Genomic DNA, 11,681 nt, shown 5'->3' on the forward strand with positions numbered 1-11,681 from the left:
GAACGTTCTAGGAGTATTAGGAATTCATTTGGAAAAATGAATTTGTGCTAGAGTCGAACACACCGGAACAGAGGGAGATTAGTTCGGGAACGATACGATTCAGTCGACGGGTAGAGGCAGGGTAGGCCTAGCCCGCCCACTCGTCCCAAATAGTATGCCCAAACCCCTCTCCGGTCAATCCGCTCTGCCCTAAGGGCATGTACAATGGTTGATAAGACGGTCTTATCTTATGCCTTTTGATATGACAACAAAACATGGTATACAATGGATTATTTTTTAGTCTTATCTTTAGCCTCGTGTATTCCTAAAAATATGGTGAGACATATTGTGCTAAGAGATCTCTTAGCCAAGAGAAGGCAAAGATCTTTTTTTGTTTCTCTCTCCTCCAACTCAGCAATTATCTTATGTGGCATTCCTAAGATAAGACTAAGATAAAACCATTGTACATGCCCTAATCCAGCCGAGCTCCGCCGGCCGCCGCACGCCTCTCTGTATTTTCTTTTTCGCGAGTCGAGACCATGCTCGAAGTCGAATCTCCGGTGTCCTTTCCATGCTGGTCACCGGGCCAGATCAAGGAGGCGCCCAAGCCCAAGCTACTGTCGCCGAATTCATCGCGTCTCCTACCTCAGAGCTCCAGAAGCTACCGCGGGAGTCGCGTTCCGGCCATCGATCCGCCACATGGGTCAGGTCGCGTTGCCGCCGTTCCTCGCGCACCTCGGCCCGTCGACCCGAATCAAGGTCCCGTTTTGGCCGAGTCGCGTCCTCCCGCATCTGGACCCCGGCGGCCGCCTTCCATCAGGATCGATGGGTCACGGTCACGTCGTCCCGCACCTCCTCCTCCTCCACCCCGATCCATCCACGACCACGATTCCGGGTCATCTCGACTCCCCCCTGGGTCAATCAACGCGTGTCGTCCCGCGGATCGACCAACTCGCGTCGACGATCCCGGATCAGATTGCCATCACTCGCGTCCTCCCGCATCTGGACCCCGGCACTCTGCCCGGATCGATGGGTCACGGCGTCCCGCACCTCCACCCCGATCCATCCACGACCACGATCCCGGGTTAGGTCGACTCCCTCTTCGGCCAATCGACGCTTGTCTTCCCGCAGCTCGACCCCGGCCATCAACTCGCGTCCACAATTCCGGGTCACCACGATCCATCGAGAATACTGGGTCAGATAACCTTCACCATCCCACCATCGACTCGCGTCCTTGCGCACCTCGACTCCGCACCTCGATCAATCCGAGGCCCCCACGTCTTGCCGCACCTCGACCATCCAATGGTGCTTCTGGCTCTTGTAAGTCATCTCCTCCTGTCAACAAGCAGCTAGAAGAAGCGGATAATGAAATTGAAAAGCTCAACAAGTTGTGCTTGGGAGAAGATATCTCCTATGAGGAGTACTGCAGTTTCCTTGAACAGCTGCCTGAGAAGCCTGACATTGACATTTTGACTAAACTTGATGCTCTTCAGCTCAAGGAGCTTCACTCTGCACATGAGTTGTACCGCAAGTCTTACCAGGTTAATTCCCATCATCTACTTTCATACACTGTCTATGCTGGTTTCGTATACCTATACCCTGTTTATAGTTTAACATCTAATTACCAATCTCATTTTCTCTAGTTGTCACAACAAGTGACTAAAGAGGATTACCCCCCTAGCCGTCTCGAGGAGAAGAGGCTTTTAAAGCGCCACGAGGAATTAGATTGGTCTTTCCGCCCTGATTACTGCGAAATTGCTGACCTGGAGGACTACCAACGGCTCGTCCCTCGAAATTATGTATGTTTTCTTGGGCAAGATTTACGCATTTTTTTATATATCTTGTTATGCTAGTATGGTAGACCTGTGTTTACCTCACTACCCACTAAAACAACATTTTGGTAAATCAAAATCTCATATAATGGTGATGTACTTGAACCTTGCAGAATGTAACACAGCCGTTTCAGTTTCATGCTAGCTGCAGTTGTCACCTTGAATTTTGTGATCCATATTGTTATCATGATTTTGTAAGCCGGGAATTGATTGGAAAATCCAAGGAGCTCACAGGAGCAACATCCACATGCCTTAGACCCACCTCTGGATCATTTGCCTGCAGATTTATCATGTCACTCTATTTTCTTGTATACAACATATAGAAGCGAGAATGGACTTTCGTAGCTCGGGCTACATGTAGGCAACTTTTTGAACCTATGAAAATTTCATTTTAAACATGTTAAAAAATTTCGAAAAAAATATGTAGACGTAGAGGATGTTGAAATTTATAGGTGTGTAAATTTTCAGATTGAAATATGTTGTATTTTATAGGAGTGTAAAACTAGGCTACATGTAGCCCGGCTACATTTGATGTTTCCGATATAGAAGCTTGTATCTCAATGTATTCACTGTCCATTTTGGCTCTTCACCTGGCCCACCTACCAATAATTAAATGTACCATTCTCAGCTGCTGGCTTCTCTCGACTTCCATGGCTCTACTATTCTTCACACGCAGCTTTAATTGGTGCCCTCTTCTTCTCATCTGTTGCTTTACAGTCTATGTTGAGACACCAATCCCTCAGATCCTCCAAAGTGCACCTTTATGTTCCAAGTTTTTCAATTAGATAAATGGCTTCTTTTTTCAAGATCTGCACACACATCTCTCTGTCTTTCCTGTAGTAGTCAATGCGCGACATTGGCTTTAGCTGTTTCTCGGTCACTAAAGAGGAGTCTAGCACCTTCGTGAACAAGGTGCCAGATCTCAAGCAGAATTCCCATGGTTTTGGTTCAACGCACCATCCATTACAGAAATTCGACACGCATGACGTAAGCCCTCTAACAGAAAACTACAATTTCCACTGTGCTTCAATCCTTAGGTACCCAGTAGCTGTGAGTTACTTTCCCATCTGTCATCTGTGCGCAATAAACGGATCATCGTCGCATACTCATTGTGACAATAAGTGTTGTTCAACTTTGGCTTGCCTCTTAAGCAATTCAGCTTCTCCACGCCAATTGGCCTCAGTCACTAAAGAGGAGTCGAGCACCTTCATGAACAAGGCGCCAGATCTCAAGCAGAACTCCCATGGTTTTGGTTCCACAGACCATCTTTCATAGAAATTTGACACGCATGACGCAGGCCCTTCTTACAGCAAACTAAAATTTCTAGTGTGCTTCAATCCTTAAGTAGCCAGTCTAATAAACGGATCATCGCAACACACTCACTATGACAATAAATGTTGTTCAATTTGGCTTGCCTCTTAAGCAATTCATCTTGTTATAAATTTCATATTTAACTACTCCCTCCGTTCATAAAAGGATGTCTCAACTTTGTCTAAATTTGGATGTATCTAGACCCGATTTAGTATATAGATACATCCAAATTTTGAGGAAGTTGAAACATCCTTTTATGGATGAAGGAGGGAGTATTAAGTTAGACAACATGTTTTTATTTACTTACAGATCAATTGCAAAGCAACTCTTGCATCTACTGATCCTCTTGCATTTTTTATGCTCTCGCTGTACATAGATAAGAAAACCACACCTCCACACGGATATAGATTAATATTAATCATAAGATTCGATTATAGTAATCATAAGATTTGCCAAGGGAGTTGAAAGTTAGGCTCAGTGTCAGCATTGCTTAAGTATTTCTCTCTCTACAATACCACAATTCTGTTTCGTGATATAACTTTTAAGTTAACACTGAATCTATCTTAACACAACTATAATTCATTCTTGATATATATTGATACATATTATAAACTACATTCGTTCCGACGAACAAGTCGTATAAATTTAGTCAAAAGTTGAACCTTACTAAGTTTGACCAAATATATAGAAAAATATCAATATCTGCAATACTAAATAAATACATTATGAAAAATATTTTGTGGTGAACCTATTGATATTTACTTGGTATCTTAAATGTTCATATTTTTGTCTAAAACTTTTGCCAAACATATAGATGTCGTTGACTTTTAATTAAATGTATATGCTTTAGTTATTGGAACAGAGAGAGTATCAGCTTAGGACAGGACGATCTATCTGAAATAGTTTGGCCTAACATAACTATTTCTCAAGATGTTAAATTTAGCCAATGGAAAGTCGTGATAACAATCTAATTATTCAATCTGCACTGCGTGTGTTTCCCACTAAAATAAATAAATTAATAGTATCATGGTTCAGTTATTGACTTGCAAATCCAGCTGGTGTTTTCTCTCTGAATCTTTATCATATTAGGAGTACGAACACCGTCGATTGGTCTATGAGTTGCAGGATCCATAATACCTTGATGAGTGTTTTCATTGGACGGCTATTCCATCTTTTTTAGGGACGATTATCCCTATTTTTTATGGACGGTTCTCCCTCTTCCACATGCACCGTCTTCAATAGCTGGCACTCTTGCCCATGTATCAGTGAACTTTATATGGAGCAATGATGGTCCACAAAATCATCCTGGACACTGCAATGAAATTGATCGCTTTGTGAGAAATCCTTTATAAATACCAGACCCAAAAGCGAAGAAATCACAGATCTGAAAAGGCACGGTTAGCAAAACCTACCTAATTTCACAAGAACAGCTTGGTACCATGGCAAAATCTCCGTCTAGCTTTGAATGGAGTCAGGAGGTTGAGGGAGGATGAACAAAGTGGAGTATTGAGCTCCTGCCTTCGTATCCTCGTAACCATACAAACGATAGTGATCGATTCACCAGGATTGTACAAACTAACACACACCGACAGACTTTTCTTCGAATTATATTCTGTAGGACTATTGCAATTACGAGTTTCACTACCCTTTCAATGTATAACGTCAGGTATTTAAACTGTATTAATCCAAACCCATTCCCTAATAATTTGAGACGATTGGTACAGATTACGGCTTCTAGGACACAGAGGGGCCAATAATCCCTGTCCATGAAGTGATAACCATCAATCTCTTGTGACAAACAGGCCAGTTTGACTAAATTTAATGCGCACACAGGACAATCCTGTTTCGTTTTTTTATGTGCTCACTACCTTGTTATGTTCATGATGAAACAGGGAAATTGTTCCTAGTTTTTACTATCAAAGTAGATTTTTTCTGATATTTTCATATCCACTTATTATGAAATACATGTTTGCTGCTCATTTACCAGAACTTGTTTAAAATGTTCAAGTTTGATATTCATTCTACTTTACTGATGATTTTCTCTCTTTTCGATATAGGGTGGTTATGAGTATGTAAAATGGGATGAGTACCACACGGATTTTCATAGCTATGAGATTGAACAAGAATATATCAAATATTGTGAAAAAATGTCAAAGGAACTTAAGGTATGCACATTATATATGAAAAAGTTACTCAGATGTTGAATTTTCCACACGGATTTTCATAGCTATGAGATTGAACAAGAATATATCAAATATTGTGAAAAAATGTCAAAGGAACTTAAGGTATGCACATTAGATATGAAAAAGTTTACTCAGATGTTGAATTTTCCGTGTTAACAATTTTTTTCAATATGACAGTGGATGGAAGCTTATGTGCCAAACAAGTCTCCATCTCTCAAGGTAAGTATGATTACTAAAAGTGTAGAGTGCCAATATGTCAATATGTACTATAGCACCATTATAATTTCTTTATATCAGTGGGGAAGAATTGTGACAAGAGGAACTTACCAAGCAATCAAGATCGCTACTGGCTTCTCCAAGATAACTCCTGATTTAGCCTTTTCTGGCTTCTACGTAGGGTCCCTCACACACTTGTTAATTTAATTTAGTTGTTTTTATATTTAACAATTACATTCTTCTGATTCAGGAGTGGTTAGATAGCATGACATTTGATGTTTGTTACTGCAACGAGTTCGATGGTGTCTACTACGAGATTTGGCAGCGGTACACCAATGAGGTTAGCACTGTACCCTGGTCTTCTGAACAACCAAGCAAAGATTGGATTGAGATATCTCTTGTGTTTTGATGCTTCATAATGCACGTTCTTTTTCTTTCCTTGAACAATTCTCAGAAGAAATTCGGAGATGCTTTGGATGAAGTCTATAAACTTAATAGGTTCCCGTTACGCCAAGACATAATGAGATGTGCACTGGAGGATGACAAGTTCTGCTCCGACTTCGAAGAGGAGGTAAATTGTGTTTCTTTGCATATGTTTTGCAAATTCAACCTGTTATTCTCGTGGTTATGTGTTTTCAATGCTTATCTTTTTATTCCTTTTCTTTTTTCAGTTTTTTGCTTGCACAACTTGCCTCAAAGAAGTAAGTATGATTCTGTTTGTCTGACCCTCCTAAGTGCAATCCATCGGAATATTGTTCTCACATCTCTGATGCCATTCCTAACTATAGTTTACAGAGGATAAAGCCAATGTTACAGAGGAAAAAGCCAGGGAGTTGATTACAGAGGCACTTAGAAAGGAGGTACATCAGTGTTCAATCACATCTCCATGCATGTTCCAACTATTGTTCATGTTACTAAACTTCCTTTTATTTCCGATGCAGAAACCAAAGTTCTATGAGGAGTATTGTAGAAAGAAGATCAACATTGCCCGAGCCATTGGGTTAGTGTCAAGTTAGATATACAACGGGGCTTATAGCGTCATGCATAAGAATAAGATTCCAGCATTTATTTGTGAGATCTCCCTATACACAAGTGAATGCTTTACTTTTTGATTCTAACCTGCTAATTTGTGCATGCAAATTGCTTATATCGTGATGCGGCATAATAAGATGACAGCAATCATTTTCAGATTTTCCTATACACAAGTGAATGCAAATTAATTTACTATGTGTAGAGATTTCGTTGTATTAAACTATTATTAATACTCCCTCCGTTCCTTTCTATAGTGTCTATAGTTTTTTGGCACGGAAATTAGCGTGAGAGTATACACAAGACCCCTTGGCTGAACGATTTGAAATCAGACTAAAATTAGAGAAATCGATAACTTCCTAACTTACCGTAACAAATCCCACAAATCTGTCTGATTGACTCTCCATATATGTGCAGTCAGGTTTAATTAAGGAAAGAAAAATATTGCTTTCTAAATCTAAACAATCCTTGAGGCCATGCATTAGGAATCTCAATTAATTGTTTCCTATTTTGTATGAATTTTTTTTCATGCATGTCATATGGGAGTTAACCGGTGAAGGGGGTAATTGAAAAAAACCAAGCTACAACCTTATATTGTGAAATAAATGCCAAAAATCTATAAGCACTACAGAATGAAACGGAGGGAGTATTATTTTCGAGTTTGGATATAAGAGTATGGAGCCTTTCGTATATGCATTGAAAGTACTTGTAAGCCTTAAATGGTTTAGGATAATGGAGTGTAGTATGTAATTTGTTTGTTCCCAATGGTTCTCTGTAGTGACTGGCTGGCTGCTATTTGCCCTGATAGGTCCAGTTGCTTGCCTAGGTTTAAGGATGGCAATGGAGCGGGTTTGGACGGATATAGTAAAACCAGATCCATGCTCAAATCCATCAGTCTCGCTCTGCCCCGCCCACGAAATTATCCATGGGCATGGATGTCGCCTCAAATCCAAATCCGATGGATACCTGGATATCCATGGATATCCATGCCCATAAAATATGAGTACCATTTCAGCAATATTTCACTTGCATTTCATAAAAAATAAGCTAACATGAATATTTTGGCAGCATTTCGACATTATTTCAGTAGCATTTCAGCCGTAATTATGTCGATAATTCATAGGAATATCAAAGCAAAAATATATCACATCACGGAGGAGGCGGAGCAGTCAACGAAGATCCACAGTCAATGCGGCCGGCGGAAGCCCTACCAGCACAAGGCGGTTTCGTGATTATTTAGAGTATAAAATCATTAAGGCTTAAATTAAGGGTTTGGTGATTTGGGCCTAAAAAGGACAGCCAATCGTAGGTAAAATTGCATGTGTCACTGACATGTGGGTCCCACATGTCAGTTGGATATCCATAGAATATCCATGGAGCAAAAGCTCTACCCGTGCCCGCTCCATGAATTATCGAATATCCGCCCCATGAAATCCGTGGACACAATCAACCCTCCATACCCGTGCCCGACGGGTCGAATATCCGTGGATACTCGGATCCGTGGATAAAATTGCCATCGTGACCTAGGTTGCACTATTTAGATCAAGATTTCGTCGTTCTATTTGGATACCACCGATTTTCTCTGACTGCTTTGCCAAGGCTGCACTTTCTCACTGCTACTAGATGGTCCAAGCGCGCTATGTTGTGCTGTCCTTCGATATTAGCAATTTGGTTCTCTCGCGTCAGTGTTGGTGTGTCGTCGTGGTCGTGGTTCTGTCTCTTTGGCTGATACCACCGGGGAGAAAATGCACTGAAAGTGCCATAACAATGTTGATCCGTCTTTGAAGCTTCTAATCGGTCACATGAGAGGGAACAGTATACCCCTGGATCAGGTGTATGGTGTGATGTGTGATATGCACGGAGGCGCTTCTAATCTTGCTTTCAGAAAGCGGACATTAAAGAGTACTTGTTCAGCGATAGCTCATGAGGCTAGTCAAGGCGATATTAACAAATTGATGGCACTGTCAGGGGGTGTCCAGCCTGCGAAAGATGCCCTGTTTGGTAGGAAGAGGGGTAGGGATACAGTTTGGTTTTCACGTTGCAAACATTTTCGGCAATTAGCTAAACGGGGTTGAAACTAGGTATAAAACGCTTATCAGGATGAGTGCTATTGCTGTTATAGGTCGCTTTGGCTATGTAGAAATGACAAGGTTTTTAATGATAAGAATTTTTCTCTTTTGCAGGTTGTTTACCGCGCTACGGCTTTGCTCCGTTCATGGTCGCCACTCCAGCGTTTGGAGGATCGTGACCTTTGTACGGAGGTGTCTACACGATTAGAGAACACGGCGAAGGAGTTTATTTCCCAACATGGGTGGCAGCATAATAGGTGTCTTCAGGCTTTTTAGGCTGTGCCGGATTATCTAGCGTTTATCTTTCTATCGACTGTGTACTCCTTTGTTTGATCTTTTTGATACTTTGAACGGCTGTGTGCATCTTAGTTATGCAGAGACTGGGTATGAAGCGCCCTTTTTCGAAAAATGAATAAGTACACTCATACAACAACACCTAGCTTGGGTTTAAGACGTATCCGTTCATTCAGTACTTAGATATAGAAATTTGAAAATATTGTACAAGTACCTACGTCTAATCTAGGTTAACCGCACCTTCGTTATAAGGATATCGGTAATTTGAATATATCTCCAACATTTACGAGTTGAAATGTTTGATGCGGGAAACAAAACTAAAGAAAGGCACATGTATTAGGTACATTAGCATCTACCTTAGGTATATATCGAACCTGCTAACAGATCTTACGGTACAATTCATCTTGTCCACGTCGTTTTCAATCCGTACCTTCGTGATAGGGTTCATACATAGAAAAAACTAGTTTGACTTGGGCATATACAAGCACTTAGGTTGAGGTAACCAATAACTCCAGTATAACCGTTTCAAAAAAAAAAAAAAAAAAACTCCAGTATATGGCTTCCGGTTTTAACTTATATCGGAATACTCGTTGATGTGGATCAACGTGATCCAAGGGGTTGTAGACCCAATCTTTCACGGAGATCAGTAGCAACAACGATAAGTAACACGACTTATGATCTAGACGATGCTTACGCGAACAACAAGCAAACCCTTCTCGGCGAGAGAATTTACTTGAACGGTTCTAGACGAACCACGTAACAATTAGAAGCACGACGCCTCCAATCCAACGCATGGAAACAACTTCGGTGGATCTGAACGGATACACACAGGAAGTTTCACCCTCGGCGCGACGGCCAAAACACACTCGTGTTTGAACTCATAAAATTCAACCTAAAAATTACAAAGGACTCAACTTGGCTTTATATAGAGCTGAACTAACTTTAAAAAACAAGGGACAAAATAACCTATCTCTACTCTCGGCTAAGAAACGACCCCAAATATTTTAAGGAAATAAACAAACCGAGTCCAAAAATTGTCCAATGTTTCAGCGTGGTGCATCTTCCTTTTCTCTTCATTTGCAGGTGGGCCATCTAGCTTCTTTCAAAGACACCAAATCCCACACCAAATAACATTTATATATATTTTCCTTACGGGGTGAAAGGACGAGATGTCGCCTAGAGGAGGGGTGAATAGACGTTTTAAAAATTATTACGGATTTATCTTATAAGAATACGAAATTAAACTAACGTTTATTTTACAAGCACAAACCCTAAATATGCCAGGCTCGACTAAGTGCAACAACAACAACTAAGATAATCAAGATAGGCACAAGATATATGTAGCACAAGTGATAGCAAGATATATGTACTTCAAACATGATGGCTATCACAAGGAAAGTAAACTCGGGTATAAAAATAACCGAGGCACGCGGAGACGAAGATGTATTTCAGTGTTTCCACACACAAGGTGAGGTACGTCACGTTGGAGAGATACGGGATACCACGAAGGTCTCCCAAACGCCACGAAGGCTCACCTTCTTCTCCAAGCCAATACCACGAAGGACAAAGAACTTTCCCTTATGGCTAGTTTTTTCTCTACTCCGGAGATGGCTGATACGCGTGAAGCACACGTCCGTTGGGAACCCCAAGAGGAAGGTGTGATGCGTACAGCAGCAAGTTTTCCCTCAGTAAGAAACCAAGGTTATCGAACCAGTAGGAGTCAAGGATCACGTGAAGGTTGTTGGTGGCGGAGTGTAGTGCGGCGCAACACCAGGGATTCCGGCGCCAACGTGGAACCTGCACAACACAATCAAAGTACTTTTCCCCAACGTAACAGTGAGGTTGTCAATCTCACCGGCTTGCTGTAAACAAAGGATTAGATGTATAGTGTGGAAGATGATGTTTGTTTGCGAAGAACAGTAAAGAACAAGTATTGCAGTAGATTGTATTTTAGATGTAAAAAAATGGACCGGGGTCCACAGTTCACTAGTGGTGTCTCTCCAATAAGAAATAGCATGTTGGGTGAACAAATTACAGTTGGGCAATTGACAAATAGAGAGGGCATAACAATGCACATACATTTCACGATGACTACTATGAGATTTAATCAGCGATAAAGTACATAGACCGCTATCCAGCATGCATCTATGCCTAAAAAGTCCACCTTCGGGTTAGCATCCGCACCCCTTCCAGTATTAAGTTGCAAACAACAGACAATTGCATTAAGTATGGTGCGTAATGTAATCAATACAAATATCCTTAGACAAAGCATCGATGTTTTATCCCTAGTGGCAACAACACATCCACAACCTTAGAACTTTCTGTCACTGTCCCACATTCAATGGAGGCATGAACCCACTATCGAGCATAAATACTCCCTCTTGGAGTTACAAGTATCAACTTGGCTAGAGCCTCTACTAGCAATGGAGAGCATGCAAGAACATAAACAAAACATATATGATAGATTGATAATCAACTTGACATAGTATTCCATATTCATCGGATCCCAACAAACACAACATGTAGCATTACAAATAGATGATCTTGATCATGATAGGCAGCTCACAATATCTAACATGATAGCACAATGAGGAGAAGACAACCATCTAGCTACTGCTATGGACCCATAGTCCAAGGATGAACTACTCACACATCAATCCGGAGGCGATCATGGTGATGAAGAGTCCTCCGGGAGATGATTCCCCTCTCTGGCAGGGTGCCAGAGGCGATCTCCTGAATCCCCCGAGATGGGATTGGCGGCGGATGTG

The 11,681-nt window shown here is 41.3% G+C and overlaps 1 protein-coding gene across 1 annotated transcript; it reads left to right on the forward strand.

Moving 5' to 3' along the window:
• The first annotated feature begins 1,144 nt into the window (after positions 1 to 1,144).
• LOC127334330 (uncharacterized) lies at positions 1,145 to 8,144 on the forward strand. Its single transcript, XM_051360761.2, has 11 exons — positions 1,145 to 1,299; positions 1,473 to 1,520; positions 1,623 to 1,778; positions 5,180 to 5,287; positions 5,483 to 5,524; positions 5,603 to 5,698; positions 5,772 to 5,861; positions 5,976 to 6,092; positions 6,193 to 6,222; positions 6,310 to 6,381; positions 6,463 to 8,144. Exons 1-11 carry the CDS (start codon positions 1,282 to 1,284, stop codon positions 6,535 to 6,537), a joined length of 852 nt encoding a protein of 283 aa, XP_051216721.1. The 5' UTR covers positions 1,145 to 1,281; the 3' UTR covers positions 6,538 to 8,144.
• The last annotated feature ends 3,537 nt before the right edge of the window (positions 8,145 to 11,681 follow it).

The sequence above is a fragment of the Lolium perenne genome, chromosome 2, assembly GCF_019359855.2.
Source record: "Lolium perenne isolate Kyuss_39 chromosome 2, Kyuss_2.0, whole genome shotgun sequence".
NCBI lineage: Eukaryota > Viridiplantae > Streptophyta > Magnoliopsida > Poales > Poaceae > Lolium > Lolium perenne.

Bases quoted from the DNA above. Each gene is read 5' to 3' on its own strand.
- LOC127334330 (XM_051360761.2), top strand. The intron at 1,779-5,179 runs GTATGTTTTCTT...TTTTCGATATAG, and splicing joins GGCTCGTCCCTCGAAATTAT to GGTGGTTATGAGTATGTAAA. The intron at 5,288-5,482 runs GTATGCACATTA...TCAATATGACAG, and splicing joins AAATGTCAAAGGAACTTAAG to TGGATGGAAGCTTATGTGCC.